This window comes from Rhamphochromis longiceps, linkage group LG23, assembly GCF_057381845.1.
Source record: "Rhamphochromis longiceps isolate RC_006_pf linkage group LG23, R_longiceps_female_GT1.1, whole genome shotgun sequence".
NCBI classification, from domain to species: Eukaryota; Metazoa; Chordata; class Actinopteri; order Cichliformes; family Cichlidae; genus Rhamphochromis; species Rhamphochromis longiceps.
In genome coordinates, this window is record NC_140578.1 from 43431997 (window position 1) to 43459620 (window position 27624).

General features: G+C 43.1%; 1 protein-coding gene and 1 long non-coding RNA gene across 2 annotated transcripts in view; one reads left to right on the forward strand and one right to left on the reverse strand.

Moving 5' to 3' along the window:
* The window catches only part of LOC146642751 (NACHT, LRR and PYD domains-containing protein 3-like), a 57021-nt gene that overhangs the window by 12978 nt on the left and 16419 nt on the right, over positions 1-27624 (forward strand). The window contains exons 3-5 of the mRNA XM_085397198.1: positions 9325-9606; positions 12134-13901; positions 13981-14154. Coding sequence (XP_085253324.1) covers positions 9333-9606; positions 12134-13901; positions 13981-14154 — 2216 coding nt within the window. The 5' untranslated portion in view covers positions 9325-9332. The remainder of the gene's footprint in view (positions 1-9324; positions 9607-12133; positions 13902-13980; positions 14155-27624) is intronic.
* Positions 2585-4523, reverse strand: LOC146642753 (uncharacterized). The gene is made up of 2 exons (XR_014909527.1): positions 3978-4523; positions 2585-3184 (listed from the first exon to the last, which is right to left on the reverse strand). It is a non-coding gene; the product is annotated as an uncharacterized LOC146642753 (long non-coding RNA).

A 27624-nucleotide genomic window follows, 5' to 3' on the forward strand; every position in this document is an offset into this window, starting at 1 on the left:
ACTGAAAATAAGAATATCTGTGCCAATATAGAAAAGTGTAAGTCAATTTTAAACAGGTGGCTGCAAAGTATGGAACTCCAAAGTGTTCAAAATTAAATAAATAAATAGGTCAAGATGAAATAAATAACTATGTGAATAAATAAGACACAGATATGTAATGTGAGAATGATATTGTGAAATAATGGAACACATTTTGAAAACAATGCTCATTATTGTGAAACATATTACATTCTGCTATATATATTTTCTTATTATTGTGAAATATTATTTCATGGTCATTATTTTTCACAATAACAGAGATTATTCCTGAGGCATTTTATTTATTTCCAGCCGTTTATATTCCAAAATGACCTTTTTTCAAAGTCAGTCTTTATTTCAAAATCCCGTTTTTCCCGATGGTCTATTTATTTCATAATGCGACTTTTCAGCAGAATGACTTTGTCTGTCAATCAAGAAAGACAGGGCGGAGCCAGTTGTGTGATTGGTTGCTCCTTTACTCAGACATAAGTAATAGCACATGAATTGTCGATTTAGGTTTAATGGTGCAATGCATCTCCTATGCAGCTGGCGGCAGTATGCAGCTCAAAATAAACTTAAGGCACCGACAAATGCAAAACACTGGGCGCGAATAACGTTACAGGTGTATCAATTCTTGTGAAGGGCATGGCTGCAGGAAACAAGTCCGTTTCTGAGTTACTCAGAGAACTTGCTAACCGCTTAGATTGAACGTCTTCACCTCAGTCTGAGTATTGCAGCAGTGTACTGGAGATGAAGTGGTCCCTGGTCCAAGTTCTCATCACAACCGCACAGTGTTAACGTTAGCAAATGCTAACGCTATACAGCTAGCTCCACTCCACGAAACGCTGTTCAGGGTAAGTAACGATATGTTATTATTGCTTGGTTAGTCTGTCTGTCTGGCAAAAATGAGCTTTTTAATCAGTTTAGTCACAGATTTTTTTTTAATACTGTTTTTTTATCATAGCAAAGAATTCTATAAATTAGGTAAGAGAAAATAATTGTCTTCTGGGTTAATGTCTGTATTACTATTTACATTGTTGTAGGTAATAGTTATTCATGACTGTTTTAAAGTGGCTTATCTTCTGTGCTAATATGGAAGACAAGTAATCTATGTGAAAGAAAAGAAAGCAATTTTAGTTCAACGTAGTGATTTTGTAAGTGGGTATAATTTGAAAATGCTTTTACTAGTACAGTGGATGTTCTTTAAATATTTAACATTTAAAGTGTGTGTCACTTTACAGACTCCAACTTCAGTTTTGGTTTGGTCTCACCGTTGTAGGTCATAACACAAACAAGTCGTCAAGTCAAGCAGCTGAGGAAAGGGCTTAAGGAAACCATGGTATGGCCGCTTCTGACAGAAAGATCAGACATCATTCCTCCTTTCTTACCAAGGGAATCAGAGACTGCTCCCTGTTGTGAGGTAAGGTCAGGTCACATCTTTTAACATCTGAATAGTAAAGCTATTTGGTTAATTTATGAAGGATGAACATTAATTGTTGACACAAAACACCAATATACTGTTTTGTATGCGTGGGTTAGTTGAACAGCTGGGTTACATTTAATAAAAATACACCTAATGTTGCTGATGCTCTTAAGACTACAAGATAAGTAAAGCTATAAAATGACTGTGGCCTGCCACAGAAGATGAAGATGAGGAAGAAGAGGAATGCTCTCGAGGATAAATGCAGAGTGGCAGGTTACCTTCGGTCCTTCATTGAAAATGGTAAGTCTGCTGCGATAGGTATTTTGCCATTGGTTTTCTCTGATTATACTTTGGTAAATTACATACAGTCCAGTGATCTTGGGTCATTAACAAAGTACACTATAGTAGAGCTGGGCGATATGAGATTTTTTCATATCACGATATTTATTTTTATTTATTTTTTTATAAAAAGGACAAGAGCGGTGAGGTCTATCGCAATAGTTTAATTTTTCTATTGAGAAAAAGTTATTTCGCAATACATATCGTTATCGTTCTATCGCCCAGCTCTACGCTATAGTATAATTTTGTTTTGTTATTTGCTCCATGCAATACATAAGAGTGGTGGCATTATCAGTTGCACTAGAATTGTATGTAGACTACTTTTAGCTTTGTTAACATAAAAATATCTATAAAAGCTACAACAGCAATTTGAGTGGGGCAAAAATGTCTGGTGCCCTGTATGTAAGTGGTCATCTTTTATGGTATTTCTCCATAAAAGATTCAAAATAATGAATATAGGATGTCATTATAGTTTAAAACAATCTTCTGTTGCAGCATCTTGTGCACAACAAAAAGCCCTCATCAAGTTTTGGACAGGATGGGAAGTCTTGCCGAGAAATGACTGTGGAAGTGGTCAACAGCAATCTTCCAAAGTCTTCCACCGGTTTTGAAGTACTACGTCTTCCTGCACACTACTGTACCTATGAGTCATTTCTAATGGACATTCAGGTGTGTCTCAACTCTACTGACTCAGGTTTTGGTCTGGTTTACGATTGATTCCATAACCACATGGTAAAATTAGACCATTTCTTCTTTCTTGCATCACATTACTGTACTCGGTGTTCAAAGAAACGGACAATCTAGTGAGTTCTAGTTCTTTTTAATACACTTGACAGTGAAAAATACAGAGTACAGGTGTGCATTTATGGCTTTTTTAATATAAACTGATGAAGAGTTCAGATATCAAAATCAGTTGTTCACTGTACATTATAAATTACACAATATGTTTTGTTTATACTCGCTACTGATACAAAAAAAATTTCTAGAAAAAATTATTTGAATTAAGATGTTACACTACTCTACTGTGTTCATTGTATTAAATCTGCTCAGAGTTGACATGTACTGTATATCCAACCAAGAAATGAATATCATTAAAGTGACAGCTGTATAAAACAAATCCTGTTTTATAGCCACTCACTGTTTTGTTGAAAATGAAATTGGTTATGCTGTTTTGAGTCAGTATTAGCTACAAAGCTGTAGAAATTTAAAAAAAAAAAAATCCTCCTGACATAGAAACTGATTAAATGTAATAATGTCTTTCTACAAGTGATTCTGAAGTATTGGTAGCACAGCAGGGTCTTGTTCATTCAGTGCATCTGGGAGCTGAATCTCAGGAATGGTGATCTCATTTGATGGGCGGCGATTATGTTGTCCTGTCCAGTCCACACCATAATCCTCATCAACCTGAAAGAGCATGCACATGTTTTAAATCTAAACTGAAGAGGTGTTTCCTGCAGCTGTTCCTAGATGGACTTATTGAGTCTGCCAGGGCCTATGTGAGTTGCTTAGGCATTGGCTACCAACTAATTATTCATTCACCCATTCTAGGTCAGGATTGGTTCTCTTCAGGTATAACAAATTTAACTTTGTTTAAAGTATTGCCATCTATACCTGACAGGTGGGATAAAAGAGAATGGCTTGGGAGGCGCACAGCAAATCTCAAAGTTTTCCAATTAATGCTGAAAGAACCAAGGATGTAAATGTATTCTTGTTTTAGCTTTACCGAAGACACCAGAGAAAGTATATCTATAATGCTGCTGAAATAGACAAAACCATTTCAATAAACTCGCTATTTAACATCAACCTTGTTATGCGTTATCAGAGAACAATCAACTGCAAACAGCAATGAAACATTCAACTATGTACTATTTAAAGCACTAATGACCCTGTTGTCTAACAAGATGTGATAAGTAAGTAGACTGTGGAAAGCTGGTGGGTCTACTCTCTGTGTAAAAGGTTCCTACAGGCTCCACTGACCCCAGTCTCCGAGTTAACACACTAACAGCTAACACTGCTAAACGTGTCTCAACGCCGAGATGGCGCCGATAGCTTTAGCCGTAGCTGCCCCACTTAGTTTAGACAGTAACAAAAAAAAGTAAGCGATAATAATTCATTGTCAAACGTCATAATTAAGGTCAACACCTAAACAATGCTGTGTACAGAATCACACAGGTGCTCAATTACAGCATAAACTTACCTTAGACCATCCTCCGTCATTTTCCTCCTAATTGTGCTCTGAGACACAGAAAATGTATCGGCAATTACCCCGACGGTTATCCCGGACAGCACTAAAGTCCTGAGTGCTGCACCGGGATTTCTAGACGTGGACGGCCAACATTTGAAGACTGTTCTTCCTTGGCGTATTCCAAACGAACACGGTGCTGAATTGATCTTAAACCTTTGACAATGCTGTCATCGATGCGAACATCTTGAAGAGCAATTATCATCCCAAGCATTTCAGAAACATCTAAACGACTCAAAACAGTATCTACAGGTAAATGATCCCTCTCTATCTGATTTGCTTAAATGAGCAGAACTGGCTGAAGTTCACACCAGTCCGCCATCCTCCGTGACTTTTGACCTAGCACGCTGTTGCTAGCTGCAGTAGCCGTCCGCGGAGCCGGTATCCAGGAAAACTAGTCGATGGTAAACGATAAGCCAATAGGTGCAAAGGTCCAGCCCACTTACATTGATTGACAGACAAAGTCATTCTGCTGAAAAGTCGCATTATGAAATAAATAGACCATCGGGAAAAACGGGATTTTGAAATAAAGACTGACTTTGAAAAAATGTCATTTTGGACTAAAAACGGCTGGAAATAAATAAAATGCCTCAGGAATAATCTCTGTTATTGTGAAAAATAATGACCATGAAATAATATTTCACAATAATAAGTAAATTTATATAGCAGAATGCAATATATTTCACAATAATGAGCATTTTTTTCAAAATGTGTTCCATTATTTCACAATATCATTCTCACATTACATATCTGTGTCTTATTTATTCACATAGTTATTTATTTCATCTTGACCTATTTATTTATTTAATTTTGAACACTTTGGAGTTCCATAGCAAAGGGACATAACTCTGTTTGGGAGAATCTTGCTAACCAAAATGGACAGTCTGTCCAGACTAATCTATCCAGCCTTTTCTCTGCCCATATCTCCAAAACTAATTAAATCTATAAATAATCTTAATTTTAGGTTCATATGGAGGAACAAATGTCATTATATAAAGAAAAATGATATGATTAAGAATTATGAAGAGGGTGGGGCTAATGCCATTGACTTTGATGTTATGAATGGTGTACTAAAACTGAAATGGTTAAGATCTTTCATTAGGAACAAAAATTCCTTTTGGAACATTATTCCCAGTGTGATTTTTGGCAAAATGGGTGGAATAGACTTTTTGTTACGTTGTGACTTTGATTGCAGTTCGTTACCTGTTAAACTCTCAGCTTTCCATCAGCAGGTCCTTCTCTACTGGAAGATCTTAAGGGATTTGGGCTGTAGCTCATTTTACGGATGATAATGGGGTCTTATTAAAACATGAGACGTTTTGTGAGAAATTTGATGTAAGATGTACTGCTAACAGATATAAATCCCTAGTGAAAGCCATCCCAGTCCCTTTGAGATCAATGATAAAAGAAGATATTGTGCACTCTAAAATTTCTCCTGGACTGAGGCAGCTCTGCATAGCTGGAGTTGAATTTGGTGACAGCAGGTTTACAAACAAAGTGATCAGGAATATTTTGATCAACGACATTTGCCCTAATCCGGTTAAAAGAAATTATATCCTTAAAGAATTTGAGACCATGGAGGTTAAGGCGATAAGAAAAAAGTATATTTCACTTCCTCTTTCCCCTAAAGTAAAAGAGGTTCACTTTAAAATCATTAATGAGGTTTATCCAACCAATGAATTCTTAAGACGGAAATTTAACTTAGATGTGAACGCCTGCACATTTTGTGAAAATGATATTGAAAGTCTGGATCACTTGTTTTTCTACTGTGAATCAGTGCACTCCTTCTGGACTGACATGTGGAGCTGGCTACAGTCCAGGAGAATTCAGTTACCACATTTGACGGTGACAGTAATAAAGTTTGGAATACTTGCTGAGAATGCAGATTTTGACCTGTTGATTAGGACGATTTTGTTAATGGGAAAATTTTTTCTTCACAAATGCAGATACTTTAAAGCTAAACCATGTATAAACAGATGGCTGAATGACTTTAGACTCTGGGCTAAATCGCTGAAACTTGTGAATAACAAGAAAGCTCATAAACTTGTTGTTTTATTTAACGAGTTTAATCTATGTTAAAAAAAAAGAAACCTCCCTATTTTATAATCATGCCATTACTTAATGGCATGATTTTGCTCATGGTATTTTTTGCTCATGGTATTTTTTGCCTTTGGTTCAAATCCTTCAAAATACATACAAAATCAGTACCGATACTGACGTAAATTAATAGAAATAGAGATGGACCGATACGTAATATCGCATCGGTCCATCTCTATTTCCCTGTCTGGATTAAGGAAGGTTGTAAAAGCAGCTCGATGTACAACCTGTTCTTTGGATCCTCTACCAGCCTGGGCTATAAAGGAACTGTGGTCAGCATTAGGACCCTACAACCTGTTTCTTTTAAATACTTCATTGAGTCTTTCCTGAATGTTTTAAATCAGCTGTGGTAGTACCAATCTTGAAAAAGCCTGGACTGGATGTTGACATGGTCGCAAATAGGGCAGGGTATCGTCACTGATTTCTAGAATCGATTTGATTCCGATTCACAAGGTCCTGAATCAATTCGATCCACGATTCGATTCAATTCGATTTGAATCTGGGAAATTTTGCCTCAGACAGTCAGAAATATTATAATTCAGATCAGTACATTTACATATTTTTGTATCTATAAAAAGGAAGCTGACACTCGCAAGACTTTATCAAAGGTGTGAGCATCACAGCAGAGGCCTTTGTGTCAAAGTAGCTGAAGATAAAACAGAAAAACATGAAGGTGGTTTTATAAAAATATTCTACAGTAGATCAAAAACGAAAGAAAACCATTAATCGACATATGAACATTACCTCTGAAGTTACAGCGGTTTTATGACAGACACAGCGTTTTGCAATTTGCATAATTTTAAAAAGTTTAAATTTGTTCAGAAGCCTGTTGAACGGCAGAAATTAGGTTTTCTTTTTGGAAGTAAGTAAAAGGAAAAAAACAGCAGCCGACAGCGCTGTAAACAACGGTAGACTTGTGCGTAACAAGCAAGCGAATAATGCAGAAAACCGATTTTTAGACAGGAAACTGTGTGTGAGAGAGAGAGAGAGAGAGAGAGCTGTGCATGACGTGTGATTTTATCCTGGTGGAAGCAAAACAGCAAAAGTCAGAGTGAGTTCATGACGATGTTTATGTGAAGCGTAGTTTGGATCTTCTTTTGCTGCTGGTTCAGTCAATATTGTTTGGAGAGAGATAAAACTAACAGCTTTAGAATCAGCGTAAAAAGGACGTAAACACAAAGCTCGGAGCCGCCGAAACATCAGAATCAGCGAGCTGTCGGCTTTCAGCCCCGACCGTGTCCGTGCCATCGGGTGAGAAAGGCGACATCTCACTGATTCTGATGCGTCGGTGGCTCCGAGCTTTGTGTTTACGTCTTTGTGCAGAATCCGTGTTCCTGCTCTCATTTACTGTTTCAGCTGTTTGGTGGTTGTTAAAGTTTTGTGAGGTTTAACCTGAGATTCTGGCGTTGGTGCAAAATGCAGCTGCTCACATTTTAACAAGAACTGGGAAATTTGAGCACATTACCCCTGTTCTGAGATCTCTTCACTGGCTACCTTGTCAGGTTCGAGCAGATTTTAAGGTCCTGCTGCTCACCTACAAGGCTTTAAACGGATTGGCACCTTCATACCTCTCCGACCTTTTACACCTTTATGTTCCATCTCGTGCTCTCCGATCTCAGGACTCTGGTCTTCTAAAAGTTCTTAGAGCCAGAAAAAAGTCAATTGGAGAGCTTTTTCTTTTCATGCCCCGTTTCTGTGGAACAACCTCCCACAAGATATTCGGCAGGCTGCTCTGTGGAGGTTTTTAAAACCAAGTTGAAGACACATTTGTTCACCCGATCCTACATGTCTTAATTCTATGGCTTTTAGTTTTTACATTTTTATTGTTTTTAACTTGTATTGTGTCTTTTACCTGTATTGCTATGTATCGCTTTTATTTAATTTATCTCTTTAGTTGTACAGCACTTTGTTTGAAAGCGCTTTATAAATAAAGTTATTATTATTATTATTATTATTACAAGGTCCACGTTTACGGGAACATCTGCTACAGATATGGGAGAATATTTGATTTCTATTGTAGACAGAAGCCACGGGTGTGTTCAGTCAAACGTTTAGAATAAACTTTGGTCTATAAATGTGTTTCATGATTTATTTTTAACTCCAACTGCTTATTTGTACTATGCTTTCATTTCAGAGTGCAATGAGAAATAAAAAGGATATTTTCAATAAAACTGTCACGATCCTGGGTCTGTGACTCAGTGTTTTCTGTTTTGTATTGTTAATCTTTGATTTCATGATGTATCTTTGTTTATTCTTACGTTTTGGTTCTGTGTTTTGTTGTACCTCTAAGTTCAGTCTTTGTATTTCCTGCTTTGTTGTGAAGGTCCGTGTCTCATGTCAGTGTGTTTAGTTTGCGTTTCCTCTGTCTCGTCTTGTCAATCACTCCCAGCTGTGTCCTCCTTCTGTGTCTCATTCCCTCGTTATCCCTCTGTGTATTTAAACCTTGTGTTTGCCTCTGTTAGTTGCTGGTTTGTCTGCGTATCTGTCAGGGTCCTGGGTCTCCTGAGCTAGTGGTTTCAGTTCTTTGTGATTTTTGTGTTATGTCAGTTTCGTTTGTGAGTTATTCTATGCTTCCTAGGTTTTGATTCCCTGTCCCCCTTGTTTCTCTGTGCACTCTGTTCTGTGTTTAGTCTTCTCTGTCCATTTGTTGCGCCCTGTGTTGTTGCCTTCTGTGTCTCCCTCTGTGTAACTGTCTATATAGTGATGTGTTGTGGTGCTTTGCTCCCACCCCTTGTGTTCCGTGTTTTCATCTTCCCTTCGTGTACTTCTTCATATTCGTGTACTATTAGTTTTTAGGTTTTTGCTTAGTTTCCATGCTCACCTTCGCCATTTCTGTTTGTATCACCATGTGATGAATAAACTCACTTGCATCTGAGCTGCCTGCATAAAGGGTCCTTTGATAATTTACACACGGCTCGCAAACCGTGACAAAAACACTGGAAAAATTGGGCTGTTCTAAAACGTTTGACGGGTAGTGTATATATTTAGTTTATATATTTTCTTTATTTATAATAGTTTGTTTTATATTGTAGCAAAGTGTTACTTGGATACTTCTCTATGTGCTTCTTCATGTGCAATTTTGTTGCATTCTGAGCCTTAGAAATTTATTGTGATGAACTGCTGTTAGAATCAAGTTAAATTCTGATAAATCAGACAATTACCTCTCCAGCTGTTGTTACAGTCTTTGTTTATCGGGTCCTTACAGGGTAAAAGATGACGACACCTAAAGAAATCCTTCTGGGGACTTTGGAGGATTTGGGACGTGATGACTTTGAAAAATTTAAGTGGCATCTGAAGAACGGGTCTGTAGAAGGTTTACCAGCAATCCCAGTGAGTAAACTGGAGAATGCAGAGAGGACGAACATAGTGGATCTGATGTTTGATACCTACTCTATCAACACTTTTCAAGTTGCTAAAAATCTTTTGGGGAGGATAAACAAGAATGATCTGTTGGAGAATTTAAATAAAACCATCCCAGAACCCACAGGTAAGTCAGGGAATGACTAAACAAAAAATACATAAACAATAAAAACATTAGTTAACATTACACAGGTGCCATTAAAATCCATATAAATAATAAATCCAAAACACTTGCCAACACTTTCAGGAGTGAGAGACTGCAGAAAGCCAACAGTTTGTGTTTTATGCATCTGCACAAATAACCTCCTGTGTACACACATGAATATCTGCTCTTTGGGTTGGTTTGATTAAAATGGGACCAGCAGCAGGTTTTCTGCCCATTTTACAGATTTATATTGTCAGATTGGTTTTAGAGCTGTTTTATCAACATAAATGAGGCGACAACAACAGTTTGGGACACGTCACAAATATGATCAAAGTGCTTTCTCTTAAATCTATTTACCAGTTGAAGGTAAAGTTAAAAAAATGGCTGCCATTTCTTTCTGCTGTTTGGAGACCCAAACAAAAAAATGCCCAGACAGTAAATGCTTTTTATTATGGTTGATAAACAGGACACTAAGGTGATTGGTCAAAGGTTGGAGGAAAGCCACAGTTCTCCTTATACGACTGAAATCCACCATTTCAGCTCATGCTTTTTCTTCTGCAGCTTTCTTGGAGATTCCACTTCAGCCTTCTGCTGGCAACGCTCCCATTACCATGCTTCCCATAGGCAGCATCATTAGAAAACATAGCATACATTTACACTGCTATGCAGATGACACCCAGCTCCATCTGTCCATGAAGCCAGATAACACACACCAATGAGTTAAACTGCAGGAATGTCTTAAAGACACAAAGACCTGGATGGCCGCTAACTTTCTGCTTCTTAATACAGATCAAACTGAGGTTATTGTACTCGGCCCTGAAAATCTTAGAAATATGGTATCTAACCAGATTCTTACTCTGGATGGCATTACCTTGGCCTCCAGTAACACTGTGAGGAACCTTGGAGTCATTTTTGACCAGGACATGTCCTTCAATGCACATATTAAACAAACATGTAAGACTGCTTTCTTCCATTTGTGCAACATCTCTAAATTTAGAAATATCCTGTCTCAGAGAGACTCTGAAAAACTAGTTCATGCATTTATTACTTCCAGGCTGGACGACTGTAATTCATTATTATCAGGATGTCCAAAAAACTCGCTGAAAAGCCTTCAGCTAATCCAAAATGCTGCAGCAAGAGTCCTGACAGGGACTAGAAAGAGAGAGCATATTTCTCCTGTATCGGCTTCCCTTCATTGGCTTCCTGTTAAATCCAGAATTCAAAATCCTGCTCCTCACATACAAGGTCTTAAATAATCAGGCCCCATCTTATCTTAATGACCTTGTAGTACCATATCACCCTATTAGAGCACTTCGCTCTCGCTCTGCAGGCCTACTTGTTGTTCACAGAGTATTTAAAAGTAGAATGGGAGGCAGAGCCTTCAGTTTTCAGGACCCAAAAAGATATTTTTTTTTTTTCTGTTGTATTATTGTAGGTTCTTTATCTTACAATATAAAGCACATTGGGGTGACTGTTGTTGTTATTTGGAGGAATTAAAAAAAAACTTTTATACTTGAAATTCTTTCATTTATTCTACATATTTATTCATCACTGGCTCCATAGTGTTGTTTATGTAATATGTGAAATGTTGCTAGTATTGATTTGGTGCTGTATAAATAAACATAATTAAATCGAATGTGTCTCTATAAAACCTGCCCTCAGTTATAACCCAAGTGTCAGGGCTCAATGGCTCATGAAAAGGAATGGAGTCAAGCACAGAACCAAAAAACGGAGGCTGAGTGACTTTTAACAGAAATGTATTTTACTAGATTTCTTGACAGAGAAAGCTGAATCACGGCTAAATTCAACAGCAAGCGAGGTATTATGAGAAGTGCAGAGCTGAGGCCAGAACATAAGCTGAGGCAGGTCAAAGGAACAACAGGGGCAGAATCGGGCGAATAGAAACTATCCAGGATCACTGGAACAAAGGAGATAATAATCAGAGTGGTCCACAGTGTAGTGAATGAGTCCAAGATTTAAAAACTAAGAGGTGTTACGTGGCTGCAGGTGGAGATCAGCTGGAGGAGGAGATGAATTAAATCTGGGTACAGAGTGAGATGTGGGTGCACAGGGAGGCAGGCAGGTGAGGATGGCAGTTTGCAAGAGTGAGTTTTCCCAGCAGTGGCAGGCCAGAATCCTGAGGCGTGACTTATGGCGAGAGTTGGAAGATATATCCAGGTGCCGACTAGGGAACAGGAAAAGAGGGTTACGCGAAACAAGCTGAGGAGCACAAGACAAAATGTGAGGCAGAGAACTGACTGTGCTAAGCACACAATCTGGAGAAGGTTCATTGTGAGTGCTGCTCATAGATACTGCCGGAGTAATTGGCAACAGGTGAGGAGCAGGGAGGAGTGAGGAGGGCTCCACCCAGGGGAGGAGAGCTGATGCTGTGGAAAGTTACTCAGACTCACTCGGATCATGACACCAAGAGTCCAGTGAACTGAACACATAACCACAGTAACCAGAATGCAGTTTTCTCATTTGTGTCATTTGCTGTTTATTCATGCAGAGATTCTCACTGAGTGTCAGCTCAAACTCAAGTCAGACCTGAAGCAGAAGTTCCAGTGTGTGCTCGAGGGGATTTCTACAACAGAAAACCCGACCCTCCTGAGTCAGATCTACACAGAGCTCTACATCACAGGGGGAGGGACTGCAGAGGTCAATGATGAACATGAGGTCAGACAGATTGAAACAGCAACCAGGAAACCAGACAGACCAGAAACAACCATCAGACAAGAAGACATCTTTAAACTCCCACCTGGAAGAGATAAACCAATCAGAACAGTGCTGACAATGGGAGTGGCTGGCATTGGGAAAACAGTCCTAACACAGAAGTTCACCCTGGACTGGGCTGAAGACAAAGCCAACCAGGACATCCAGTTCATGTTTCCATTCACTTTCAGAGAGCTGAATCTGCTGAAGGAGGACAAGTTCAGCTTGGTGGAACTTGTTCATCACTTCTTTACTGAAACCAAAGAAGCAGGAATCTACACCTTTGAAGACTTCCAGGTTGTGTTCATCTTTGATGGTCTGGATGAGTGTCGACCTCCTCTGGACTTCCACAAAACTACAATCCTGACTGACCCTAGAAAGTCCACCTCAGTGGATGTGCTGCTGATAAACCTCATCAGGGGGAAACTGCTTCCCTCTGCTCGCCTCTGGATAACCACACGACCTGCAGCAGCCAATCAGATCCCAGACTGTGTTGGCGTGGTGACAGAGGTCAGAGGGTTCACTGACCCACAGAAGGAGGAGTACTTCAGGAAGAGATTCGGAGATTCGGAGCAGGCCAGCAGCATCATCTCCCACATCAAGACATCACGAAGCCTCCACATCATGTGCCACATCCCAGTCTTCTGCTGGATCACTGCTACAGTTCTGGAGTTTGTCATGAAGAACAAAGAGAGCAAAGATCTGCCTAAGACTCTCACAGAGCTCTACCTACGCCTTGTGCTATTTCACCTAAAAACGAAGGACATCAAGTATGATGGAGGAGCTGAGACAGAGTCGTGCAGGAAGATCATTGAGTCTCTGGGAAAACTGGCCTTTGATCAGCTGCAGAAAGGAAACCTGATCTTCTATGAATCAGACCTGACAGAGTGTGGCATCGATATCAGAGCAGCCTCAGTGTACTCAGGAGTGTTCACACAGATCTTTAAAGCTGATGAGTGCCACATGTTCAACAACGTTGTTTACTGTTTCATCCATCTGAGCATTCAGGAGTTCTTTGCTGCTCTTCATGTCTATCTGACCTTCATCAACTCTGGAGTCAACCTGCTTAAGAAACAATCTCCTCTCTTTAAAATCTTCCAGAAAACACTTACTGTAAAAGACTTCTACCAGAGTGCTGTGGACAAAGCCTTAGAGAGTCCAAATGGACACCTGGACTTGTTCCTCCGCTTCCTCCTGGGTCTTTCACTGCAGACCAATCAGGATCTCCTATGCATGCTGACACAGACAGGAAGTAGCTCACAGACCAATCAGGAAACAGTTCACTACATCAAGAAGAAGCTCAGTGGGAAACTGTCTGCAGAGAAAAGCATCAACCTGTTCCACTGTCTGAATGAACTGGATGATCGTTCTCTAGTGGAGGAGATCCAACAGTCCCTGAGATCAGGACGTCTCTCCACAGATCAACTGTCTCCTGCTCAGTGGTCGGCTCTGGTCTTCATCTTACTGTCATCAGATCTGGATGAGTTCGACCTGGAGAAATACTCCCGTTCAGAGGAGGCATTGTTGAAGCTGCTGCCAGTGGTCAAAGCATCCAAGAAAGTGCTGTAAGTGAATCTATGAACAAATATGTTTAATAATGCTAGATGAATAAAATAATATGTCTCCATTGTTATTCTTCCTCAGGCTGAGAGATTGTAAACTCTCAAAAAGAAGCTTTGAAGCTTTGTCTGAAATTCTCAGCTCCCCATCCAATCATCTGAGAGAGCTGGACCTGAGCTCGAACAAGCTGCAGGATTCAGGATTGGATTTGCTGTGTGTTGGACTAAAGAGTCCTGACTGTAAACTTGAAACTCTCAGGTAAGGATACAGACGTTTTGACACTTTTTGACTCTTAAATCTGTAAGTTTATCTTGATGTGGACGTTCAAAGTCAGCACAATTTTCCTTTTAAGTTCCTGAGTTTATATTTTTGACTGTCAGGTTGTCTGGACAGATGTTTTTATTTTATTTTGTTTTTTTTACTTGTCCCTAAAGTCAGAACTAAACCCACATGTAGATAACTTTCTGTTACTGGAGCAGCCTTCCTGAAGACAGCAGTGTGTTTTCATGCTTTTAAAGCCAAACTCACCTTTCAGACCTGGCTTTCATTTATTATCTATTTTTGTTTGTTTATTATATATTTATTTCTACTGTTTAACTACTGCTCACATCTGTTATCCTCCTTTTTAATTGTTCATTTCTTTTTACCCAGTGTTTCTATATTGCACTTTGTATTTGTCTATATTTATCATGCACTACTTTGCTCATTTATTGTTTGGTTTTAATGTTATTAAATTTCGGTTCTTTTGGTATTTGTTATGGCCAAAAAGACACGGCTCAAAAGTGGTCTTTTTACTTTTTAAGTTATTAAATTTGTAACTGTAGTGATTTGTGTGTGTGACAGAGAGGCACTGCTAGGGATTTTTGACACAAGTTGTTCTTGTAAAATCAGTCTGTGAAGGTTCTCAGACATCCAGGTCATCGTAGTCTAAGGAGCTTGGAAAGAAAAGCGTCTGGACTTCTTTAAGTTTCCTTGAAGATGTTTCACCTCTTATGAGAGAAGCGTCTTCAGTTCTAAGGGTCAAATGGTGGAGTGGGGCAGTCAGTGAAAGGGCAATGGTGGTGTCTCAGGGTTTGTATGTTTGGGGGGTTCAGAGGGAAAAGATGAATGCAGGTCTGGAGTTGGTGTGTGAGAGCAGGGAGTGAATCTGATCAAACATGAGTGTCATGAAGCCTGTTTGCAGTTATTTGCACTGTTTTCCACTCTGGATGTTGTTTCTGTTCAGCTGTGAGTAGAAAAGGCTCCATTCTACAACCTGTTTGTGTTAGTTGTTCAATAGAAACATTATTTTGTGCTGATGTTGCACTTCTTTTATTCACAACCAGAGTTTTTGAAGTCTGCATAAAAATGATTTAAATGACTTTTGAATATTACTTTAAATACTTAGATTTAAAGTTCTGAAAAAAGTTTAAATACAAAGATCAGTATTGTCTAATGTTTTGGCTGCAGTGTGTTTTTGCAGACAGGTATAACAGAACAGCTTTAGTGTTTAGATTTTTTAAACTTGAGTATGAACTTATACAAAATGCAGCAAGATATTAAAAAAAAAAGTGGCATCGTTCCATCTCTGCTTTGATTAGAGACACAGCTCTAATCAAAGAGGTGGTCCGCTTGCCTCCGCCCCAGAGAGAAGGGTTACATCTCCTGGGTTTAGGTGTTTTCCAATTTGTCATCATTTTGAAAAGTTTACATTTCTTCAGTGTTGAGCAGCAGAAATGAGACTTTCCTGTCAGAGGTCATTTTTGAAAAAATGAGGTAAATCAACCATGAAAACCATGAATCAACATGTGAACATGAGCTGATGCTGCTGAAGTGAAGCAAAGTTACAGAGGTTTGATTACAGACACAGCTGAGAGTTTGTAATCTGTCATCATTTTAAAAAGTTTCCATGGAACAGCAGAAATGAGGCTTTACTGTCAGAGGCCGACAGCACTGAACACAACAGCAGACTGGTGGCTAATAAACAGTGAATGATGCAGAAACAGATGTTTGAAGCTGTTCTTGGGAGAGAGAGAGCTGTGCAGGCAGGAACAGCCAAAGTCAGAGAGAATTCATGAGCATATTGATCAAACGTGAAGCAGAGTTTGGATCTTCTTTTGCTGCTGCTTCACTCAGTTTTGGTTGGAGACAGATGAAACCTGCAGCTTCAGGATCTGTGAGCTGTCCACTTTCAGCCCCGACGGCGTGTCCGTGTACGTGCCGTCGAGTGAACGATCCACGCTCTGTGTTTCCATCTTTGTGTGTTTAGCTGCTCTCATTTACTGTTTTAGCTGTTTGCTGCTTGTTGAAATAGTTTGTGAGCTTTAACCTGAGATTCTGGCAAAATACATTTATATTAAACATCGATTCAGGATTGAATGAATCAACATCGTTTTATTCAAATTAAAACCATTTAAATGGGAACATGAATTTTTTACAGCCGTCAGCTGGTCCATGTGCAGCTGGCTGTGAGGCTCAGGGAGCGTCTACAAAGTGCAACACTGAAAGAACATCATCCATAAATATTGAGTAATAACTGGACTCTCATACAGCGAGACTCAAATGCCTTTAAACATCAGCTTATCCTGCTGATCCAAGTCCAACACTGAGTTTGTAAAAACATGTTTGTCAATCATTTTGTTTGGTTTCTGAGGAAAAAGATTCAATAACTTGCTGCTAATACACAACATTTCATCATATTTCCTCATAAGCCTCTTTTGTCTGACCATTTGATCCCATTTGAATTTGCAATAAAGGATCCACAGAGTTTGGTGACAATAATGACAGTAGATGTTTGTGTGAAAGTGCTGGAAGCAAATGAGTGTGTGATGTTCTTTCAGTGTTGCACTTTGTAGACGCTCCCTGAGCACTGGTCTCACAGCCAGCTGCACATAGAGACCAGTGTTGTTAGTCCAGGTCAGAAGATGACTTGTTGGAATGAAAATGAGCTTGTAGTTTGTCTGCTTTAATAATGTGACTGGAAAAAGGTGTTGGACTTCAAATATGTCCATTTCTGTCACACTTCACCTTTAAAAGTGAAGCCATGTGGTTCCTGGAAGGAAAAACACGACTTTTTCAAGTCTTTGTCCTGTTTTTATGAGAAATGTACGACTTTAATGTGAAACATTCAGAGTTTTTTCTCTTGTTGTGTTTGTTTGAAGCTGCTTCCTGTTGGCTTCAGCTGTTTGGAGTTTCCATTTTCTAAACTTCTACATTCTGAACCTTCTTCAGCTCTGAACAGATGATGAAACACTGAATGATTTCAAGCACTTTGTCTAATAAACTTACATCTTTCATTCTTTATACAGATTGTGGAACTGTGATTTGTCAGATATTGGCCTTGATTATCTGGCAGCAGCACTGAAGTCCAACCCCTCGTATCCCACAGAGGTGGACCTGAGTGGAACCTACAGCAACCTGAAGGGTTCAGGAGTGAAGCATCTGTGTGGTTTTCGGGAGAATCCACGATGTCGATTTGAAACTCTGAGGTCAGTCAGCATGTTTTAGTTGTGCTGAGATGAATATGATGTGAAAGTTGTGCTGACACTAAACTGCAGACATCAGGCTGATATTATACTGATCCACACTGAGGATCTTCATGGTAAAGTCTGTTTTCTTCTTCTCTGGTTTAGTCCATTGACTGCAGCAGAACAATGTTCACATTTCAAACAGTGATACTCAACGTATGGCCCGCGGCCCACACGCGGCCTGCCCACCTTTCCTGATTCAGAGAGAGGGGACCCTGATTAACTGTGTAGCTTCTTCCTCACAGTTCTAAGTATCAGACACAACAATGAATAATCCACAGCTGACTGTCTTTAGCAGGTCAAAGGTCACGGCACACAGCACTCTGTGAAACAGTTTGGAGCAGGAATTCTTGCACATCTACAAACTGACACTGCTGCACGGCATGCTGGGTAATGCTAGCTGCTCAGGTATGGGCGTGCTAATGGCTGTGAGGCTCTGTGGCTGCAGAACACCGAAGAAGAGAAAAGAGAGGTGGAGGATGAAGAAAAGAGGCGGAGATGAAGCAGAAGTTTTGCTCCAGAGAGGAGCTGTGTCTGTGTGGGCAGGGCTCAGACAGCTCCGCCCACACAGTGACAGTGAAGCAGGTGAAGAGTAATAATTGAAGACAGCAGACAGTATTTGATAAGCTGATGTACAAACATGTAGGTCGTGTCCAAATTCATGGGCTGCATCCTCCTGAGGCCGCATTTGTAGACCGATTACGTCACAGCAACACGTCGAAGGCTGTCCAAATTCGTAGACTCCTCCGAATGCAGCCAACAAATGCGTCCTCCTTTTCCCCGAATTTGAAGGATGGGTCGGGTGTGTCCTTCGTGGCCTACCATATCCCAGAATTCATAGCGCGGCCCAGCCAAACTCCAGTTTCCAACAATGGCGGGCGCTACTAAGTTTTAAAATTACTCATACTAATCTTTTTCGGTCACAAAATAAACTTTTAACATATTTTCAGGCGAGAAAGTAGCTGTGTAAACATCAAATATCTGCTCGGTTTATCAAGATACCGCATATTTGCAAAAGTGCTTCGACGTTTTCGGAGACGTCTGCTACCCACCAGCTCGATAGCTCGCCGGGAGCTCGAGGGTCACTGAAGCCGCCGAGAACGGCACAACTCCCGGCACATCATTTTCAGATCACCGCGGACTTTCGCTACTCAGGTTAAACGTGATATATAAGTCACTTAGACAACCTCAAAATGTTATTGTTTGGCTTTTTTCAGTGTTTTGTTTGTTTGTGAGTAAATCGGTTTGGCTGGGATTAAAGTTATTAGATTAGATTAGATAAAATAAAACTTTATTAATCCCCCAGGTGGGTTCCTCCTTGGTCTTTACAGAGCTGACTAAACGTCAAACAGAAAACTGATTAAACAGAAGTATGAGACGGTCGAGAATTTACGCCAGTGTCCTGTTATATTTTAGATAGCAAGGAGCAGACGGCTGAGTTTATTAAACTCCACCGAGACAGCGGTGACGCTAATCAGAAGGCTAGACCGTCCAATTTCCCCAGCCGTTTATTTCCAGCCTACCCGACCTTCTGAGGACCCAGCCCACGTAGACCGCAAAGGCCGGGTCCTCGGGAGGATGCAGCCCATGAATTTGGACACGACCGTAGAATGATGGTGGCAGCTACAGAAACAGGTCCATACAGACTGAAGCGTGTCTCAGTCTGAATGTACACTGCTGTTATAAGAGCTGTGGAAACTCAGGTCAAAAGGACGTAACCACACTGCTGACAGTTCCAGGACATTCACAGAGTTACAGCATCATTTGTGACCATAAAGACAGAAAGCTCATCCAAATCCTGGGATTAAAAGTCTGTCCTGGTGGTGTCCAGTCAAACACGTCTCTGTGAAAGCTTCAATCCAACAGGCTCCAAAGTCCTTCTGCTCATTTCCTCGCCGGGTTCTTGATGCTCCTGTACCATCTCTCTGTCATCCTCCTCGCTCCCTCTTTGCACTCACAGTCTTTGTGCATCATTAACACTCACATGTGGAAAACCAAAGTTTTACTGGGCAGAAGATGATCATCAGTGACTCTGTCTTTAAAACACTCTTGTTAGAAATGTACGACTTTAATGTGAAACATTCAGAGTTTTTTCTCTTGTTGTGTTTGTTTGAAGCTGCTTCCTGTTGGCTTCAGCTGTTTGGAGTTTCCATTTTCTAAACTTCTACATTCTGAACCTTCTTCAGCTCTGAACAGATGATGAAACACTGAATGATTTCAAGCACTTTGTCTAATAAACTTACATCTTTCATTCTCTATACAGATTGTGGGGCTGTGATTTGTCAGAGATCAGCTGTGATTATCTGGAAGCAGTGCTGAAGCTCAACCCTTCGTATCCCAGAGAGGTGGACCTGAGCTACCACAAGCTTCAGGATTCAGGAGTGAAGCAGCTGTGTGTTCTTCTGGAGAATCCACAACATCAAATTGAAACTCTGAGGTCAGTCTCCACGTTTTAGTTGTGCTGACACTGTCGATCTGTGGAACTAAAACCTTTATACAGGAAGTCTGGTTCAGCTCTTTGTAGACCTTCTAATCTCTGATGCTCTGAGTCTTACTCAGTAGATGATGCAGAGTTGTGAAGCCGATGTGGGTGAGGACACTCGCCCAGCTCTAACTACTTTGACGTCCAGGCGGCTTCCCTGCTTGTCCTGATACAAACAAACCTGAGTAACCTTGCAGGTCAGATCTCATCATATCACACCTGTTATGGCAGCTCTCCTCTAGATTGTAGTTCTTGTTAACCTGGGATGGTTTTAGAAGCCTGGACCACAGACTGCAAGGGAAGATATTACTGGGAAAGGCCAAAGCAACCTATTAGACCCATTAAACACTAACATAGATGAATACTCAGATTTAACGATGCAGCGCTGATGTTCCCCCCTTGAATGCACAACAAGTACGGTGCTGGTCTTTCTCGGGTGGAGCAGAGACAGATTGAAGTCTTTCAGACTTTAGTGCCGACTTCCCTGACAGAGGCTGGACTCCATGGTCTGCACAGGAGGCTTCTACACTGTGTGGAGGTGACTCCTGGACTTGAAGACAGGCTGCAGGTACATGTGTGATGAAGAGGAGCTACAGCAGTGTGATGGAGCTGCAGGTGTGAAGGAAGTCCTGCTGTCCTGTCCCACCCTCATCTTTGCTTCCTCTGTCTTCTCTGGACTTGTCCTCCTGTTTCAGAAACAGCACTGCTTCATGCCGAGGGTGGACGGGAGCGTTGGCTCTGATTCTTTTACCGTCCACCACAAGGAGACACTGATGCTGACCTCCTGATTCATCTGCATGTGTTCTGCTTCACACTGCTCACCTCCACCAAAGACTTCACAAACATCTTCTTTCTTTGAGTCCAGTTTGTCCCACAAACACTTCCAAATCTCCTCCTCTGAGATTCTGCAGCTTCTTGCAGTGTGACTCAGTGTGTGTGTGGTACTGCTGATCAAAGGGTCATATAACATCCTTGGTCAGGAAGAGGGTAGACCCCCCTTCACCCTAGATGGTTCACCCTAGATAACATGGTGAGGAAGTCCAGCAGTTCATCTAAACAAAAAGCACTTAGACTAGAACAGACGTAGCTACGTTAATCCTGCCATAAAACAATAAGAGAAGGTACGACCTCTCTCGTGCTCCCAGGATGTGGGTGTGCATTCTAGTGTGGAATACACACCAAGCCCCTGCAGCCTGCTAAAGATCACACATCCTATCACTACACAATTGATTATACACCTCTAAGAATATATGGTTAAATATTTCCTAATACAAATGACAATAATAAAATCTAAACCCATCAGAAAGCGAGAGTTAAAACACTGAACAGTGTCCACTGAGCTTCTTATGCTATTCTCATGCTCAAAGAAGTTTAACAGGAAGGACGACTCGTCCATCAGGCGTCCAGCTGTCCGTGACCGTGTCCACAGCAGAGTGTGACCGAGGCTTCATGCTAACACGCACACATGAAGCTAATACCACCACGAGCAGCTGCTCAGTGGATTTGGAGGACAAATGTCTGCAGCTTCTCACAGGCAGTATGCAGAATGTGGATCTCCACAAAGACTGTGGAGAGCTCGTCCCACACTCTAAATCCAAACTTGTCTGCACAAAACTTCTCACACGTTCCCGTCACAAGTGTCTTCTAAGTGAAGCTACCAGGTTCAGGTCCAGCTTGTTTATCTGGAGCTGCAGGAGATGATCCATCCTCACAAAGCAACACAGCAGATATGCAAACACACAACACAACCAAAGGATTCTCTCTGCATGTCTGTGGCTGATGCTGCTGGAACGAAGCTGTTTGAAACCTTGTTGTTCTGCACTTTGGGACCAGAAGAGGAAACTGAAGCTCTGTGCAGAGGGTCCAATGGAAGCAGCCAAGCGCTGTAAGTGTCTGCTGTACAGGGATGCTGGTTCAGCTGTGGCTCAGTTTCACAGTGTGACTCAATAAAAGCAGCAGGAAATCAAAGCTTGATGCTTTCATCAGTGTGGAAATAAGAAAGTTTCCTGTGACAGACGCTGGAGCTCTTTCACTCTCAGCTTCACAGTTTCAGCTTCAAACTTCTTCCAACATGTTTCTAACACGGCCACATTCCACCTTAATGGAGCTGATATCTTGTGCATCAGCACATTTTCTAAAGGCAGCGATCACATCTTTAGTTTTGGATGTTTAACTGCAGATTGTTTATGTGTTTATAGCACATTAATTACAGCAGCAGCGTTGACCACAGTGCTGTACAAGAATCCAAGATAACTATTAAAATAACTCCTAATATTAATATCACACATCAAATATCAAATAACTCTCATGCTGTATTAAAAGCCAGTGAATACAAATGTGTTTTCAGAGCAGATTTACAGAGACTGACAGCAGGAGCTGGGGCTGTTCGATAGAACGATGTATATATGATGACCATATGAAAACGTCTATCGTTTCATATCACGCTCTTTGTTTCCTGCTTATGTGTTTGTGTTTTCCAGATAAAGCTTTCAAAATAAATCTGAAGATCCTGTTGAGAGTTTTCAAAATAAACACAATACATTACTGCGGTCGCTCGTTTATCGAGTTACGTTCTAAAAATAAGTCTCAGAATGAAGTAGCAGCTTTATGTTTTACAAGTATTATAGAAGTTTTAAGGCAGTTAAACCCTCACTGCACACTTTCTACACTTTTCTCAGACAGGCATGAACATTTTCACACTTTTCTCTCTTGTTTAAACAAAGTTCAAACCTTCATAGAAAAATAAGTTCATTATTAAAGAGTGAAAGCAAAGTGTGTCATGGTCCTGGGTCGGTGACCCAGCGCTTTTAGTTTGTTATCATTTTCTAGATGATGATTGTTTTAGTTCTGTGTTATTTTCGATCTGCCTCTGAGTCTGCGTCTGTATCTGTCTGTCTATGGTGTCTCCCCATCTGTTTGTGAATCTGTCTGTTTAGTTCAATGTCTTGTCTGGTTCCATGTATCTGAGTTTCCTGTTTTATTGTGAAGGTCCGTGTCATATGTGAGTGTGATCAGTTTACGTTTCCCCTGTCCCGTCAGCCCAGATTCCTCCCAGCTGTGTTGCCCTCCTGTCTCGCATCCCCTGATTACTGGTGTGTGTATTTAAGCCCTGTGTGTTCTCCTGCCTGTTGCCGGTTCGTCTGTGTTCCTCCGTGTCAGTCTGTGTAACTCTGTGTCAGTCTGTTACCCTGTGTTCCACGGTGTCCTGTTCCTCGTCTGCGTCTCTCTGCTATTCATCATCCGTTGTCATATGCTCCCAGGTCTGTTATTTTAGTTCTCCCAGTGTAGGTGTCTTTAGTTGTTTGTTATGCCCCACTGTTTGTTTGCCACTACACCTCTGTAAATAAAACCACCGGTATCTCATCCACTGCCTGCATCTTGGGTCCTCCTTCTATATCCACACGGCTCGCCTCGGCAGCCGTGACAGTACGAACCGGCCACTATGGACCCAGCAGCATTCAACCCGCCCAAGGAGCTCCGGGAGGACATTGTTTACTCCGTGGACAAATTAATCAACGCGTGGCTGGAGCACGAGGGGAGAGAATTTCGCCAAGCCGTGGCTAATCGGCTACAGCGCTTGGTTTCTGGTCTCCCCTGGCTGCTCAGCTCACTTCACCCGCTCGCACAGAATTTCATTCTGAATGGACTCCATCTTCACCCCCCGGCTGCTACCACCCACCCTGCAGCTCATGCTTCACTGCCCAGTCCGACAGAGGATGTTCTGCCCGGCCCGTCAACCCAGCCTTCGAGGGGGAAACGGCGCTCACGCTGCCGACGCTCCTCGCCACAGTCGGACCTGGGGATTTCCGAGCAGCCAGCTGTGGTGAGTGGACAGGACAGTATTGTTGGTCTGAACTGTGGGACCGTTTACTCAGGGGTGATGTTCTGTACGGCACTGGACAAAAACTGTTTATCGCCAGAAGCTCAGTTAGCCGCCCGGCCAGAAGCTCAGTTAGCCGCCCGGCCAGAAGCTCAGTTAGCCGCCCGGCCAGAAGCCCAGTCGCCACCTCCGCCACATTCAGCCTCACAATCCATAGCTCAATTACAGTCACAGCCAGACTTATTACAAACCCTGTTACAATCCATGGCCCAGTCAGTAGCCCGGTTAGCAGAAGAATCATTAGCTTTATCCTCAGTTCAGCAGTCACCAGCCCTGCATCCTGTGTCAGTTGCTCCACTACCTGTTCAGCCATCACCTTCACCTACTCCTCCTGTACAGCAAGCCATGTCAGTCCAACCCATAACGGACAGTTCAACAACTCCGTACTCTAAGCAGAGAGACAAACCCAAGAACAATGTCAACATTCCTCAAAGGCTGGCCAGTTCTGAGACTGAGGTGCACTCCAGGGCCTCCCCAGAGGCTGGGTTTCAGCCCCCATTAGACTCTGGACCCCTGGAGTTTAAGAAGCCAGCTGAGGACTGCACAGAGCTGTCGCTGCCTGAGCAGGGTCAATGCTCTGCGCAGCTGCAGGCCGCTATGTGTTTGCCAGAGGCCCGTGTGCCTGCTGGTCCTGTTCTGTCCCTGCCAGAGGCCCGTGTGCCTGCTGGTCCTGTTCTGTCCCTGCCAGAGGCCCGTGTGCCTGCTGGTCCTGTTGCGTTCCTGCCAGAGGCCCGTGTGCCTGCTGGTCCTGTTGCGTTCCTGCCAGAGGCCCGTGTGCCTGCTGGTTCTGTTGCGTTCCTGCCAGAGGCCCGTGTGCCTGCTGGTTCTGTTGTGTTCCTGCCAGAGGTCTCCGCACCTGCTGGTTCTGTTCTGTGTGTGCCAGGGGCTCCAGTGCCCACTGGTTCTGAGACTGTTTTTGCTGGGGGGCCCGAGGAGCCCGTCCAGCCTTCTGCCTCGTTAGCTGGGGGGCCCGAGGAGCCCGTCCAGCCTCCTTCCTCGTCAGCTGGGGGGCCCGAGGAGCCCGTCCAGCCACCAGCTGCTCCACCAGCAGCCTCATCCACGCTTGCAGCAGCAGTTTCATCCATGCCGCCACCTGCTGCAGCGCCTCCGTCTGCATCCTCCACGCCGTTGCCTGGCCCGGCCTCTGCTGCATCCTCCACGCCGTCGCCTGGTCCGGATTCAGCATCCTCAGCGTCGCCTGGTCCAGCGCATGCTTCGGCTTCATCCGCTTCACCTGGTCCAGCCACTGCTTCATCCTCGCCTGGCCCAGCCACTGCTTCATCCTCGCCTGGTCCAGCCTCCGTGTCTTCATCCTCGCCTGGTCCAGCCTCCGCATCACCTGCAGTGGCCTCCTCTTCAGCTTCCTCATCAGCTGCTTTGCCTGGTCCAGCTTCAGCTTCCTCATCAGCTGCTTTGCCTGGTCCAGCTTCAGCTTCCTCATCAGCTGCTTTGCCTGGTCCAGCTTCAGCATCCTCATCAGCTGCTTTGCCTGGTCCAGCTTCAGCATCCTCATCAGCTGCTTTGCCTGGTCCAGCTTCAGCATCCTCATCAGCTGCTTTGCCTGGTCCGGCTTCTGCTTCAGCCTCGTCTGGTCCAGCCTCTGCATCATCGTCTGGTCCAGCCTCTGCCTCATCGTCTGGTCCAGCCTCTGCCTCATCGTCTGGTCCAGCCTCTGCGTCTTCGTCTGGTCCAGCCTCTGCGTCTTCGCCTGGTCCGGCTTCAGCCTCCTCATCCTCGCCTGGTCCGGCTTCAGCCTCCTCATCCTCGCCTGGCCCGGCTTCAGCCTCCGCTTCACCTGGGGCTGCAGGGGCCACGCAGCCTTCAGGTCCCCTACTACCACCTCCACATCGTCGGTCATCTGCCTGGCCGCCTGTTGGGCATCTCCGCCACCGTGGACGCCCTCCTGAACGCCGCCACTGCCTTCCACGTGGCCGGCCTCCGGACTTGTTTCCACGCCGCTGTTGCCGTCCGCACGGTCGGCCCCCAGAACTGTTTCCACGCCGCTGTTGCCGTCCGCACGGTCGGCCCCCAGAACTGTTTCCACGCCGCTGTTGCCGTCCGCACGGTCGGCCCCCAGAACTGTTTCCACGCCACTGCCTACTGCGTGGCCGGCATCCGGACCTGCCCCGTTGCCATTCGCATGGTCGGCTTCCTGAACTTGTCCATCTGGGCCTTTTTGGACTCTGTCCCTCCGTCCTGGGCCCCCTCCGCCCGCCCTGGTCGGGTTGTTTTCTGTTTTGTTTTGGTCCATTTTTTCGTTTCTGCTGGGCTGTCTGGTGCCAGCCCTTGAGGGGGGGGTACTGTCATGGTCCTGGGTCGGTGACCCAGCGCTTTTAGTTTGTTATCATTTTCTAGATGATGATTGTTTTAGTTCTGTGTTATTTTCGATCTGCCTCTGAGTCTGCGTCTGTATCTGTCTGTCTATGGTGTCTCCCCATCTGTTTGTGAATCTGTCTGTTTAGTTCAATGTCTTGTCTGGTTCCATGTATCTGAGTTTCCTGTTTTATTGTGAAGGTCCGTGTCATATGTGAGTGTGATCAGTTTACGTTTCCCCTGTCCCGTCAGCCCAGATTCCTCCCAGCTGTGTTGCCCTCCTGTCTCGCATCCCCTGATTACTGGTGTGTGTATTTAAGCCCTGTGTGTTCTCCTGCCTGTTGCCGGTTCGTCTGTGTTCCTCCGTGTCAGTCTGTGTAACTCTGTGTCAGTCTGTTACCCTGTGTTCCACGGTGTCCTGTTCCTCGTCTGCGTCTCTCTGCTATTCATCATCCGTTGTCATATGCTCCCAGGTCTGTTATTTTAGTTCTCCCAGTGTAGGTGTCTTTAGTTGTTTGTTATGCCCCACTGTTTGTTTGCCACTACACCTCTGTAAATAAAACCACCGGTATCTCATCCACTGCCTGCATCTTGGGTCCTCCTTCTATATCCACACGGCTCGCCTCGGCAGCCGTGACAAAGTGTTTCTGAAATGTGTCAAATCAGCCTTTGCTGGCATTAAATGAGCTTGGTTCTGTGTGAGGAGCACTCGTCCATGGCCTGGGCTCCTCGCTGTCAGGTAAAGTTTCATAAAGCTTTTGAGTTTTTCTGCAGATAATGTTGGTGTCCAGCACGATGTTCTTTTTCCTGCGGTCACTGAGCCACAAAGCCAAAGCTGACTCCATCCTTACGATGTTCTTGTTGTGGACAGTTACAACCTTTTTGCCTCCTTGTTGAAACTATGATGGTCAGCATCTTCCTCTGCCTTTGGCTGCTACCACAGGTGCAAAACGTCTCGTCATCATTGTTGTTTGTTGGGACAAAACGTACAAACATACAGTGCAGCACTGCAGAGTCACACTGCTGTAAATTTGAACACATTCTGTACTGTACAGGAGACACAGCACGAGATTGGCTGACAATGGTCTACAGCCAATCAGGACGCAGAACACAATGCGCTGTAAAAAACAAAAACATGCAAAATTGCACAAAAAAGATCAGCGAAACAGCGAGGCCGCCAAAGGTGAACTGTGTTACAGCGAGGGACCAGCGTATATGTGGTTGTTGGGACGATAAATGTCTTTGAGCTTGTGTCAGAAGACGAGCTGCAGCTTTCTGGACCAGCTGCAGTCTTGCCAGGCAGGTCCCACTAACTCCAACATATAAGGAGTTACAATAATCCAGCTGGGACGTCATGAAAACGTGGATCGCCCGTTCAAGGTTTTTAAAAGATATAAATGATCTCACCTTAGATAAAAGCCTCAGTTTGAAGAAAGACCGCTGTACAACTGAGCTCAGCTGTTTTTCAAATTGCCGTCAAATATAAGCCCCAAATGTAATAATGCGATTTAATAAAAGAGCTGAACCAGTCTAATAGAGCGCCCTTG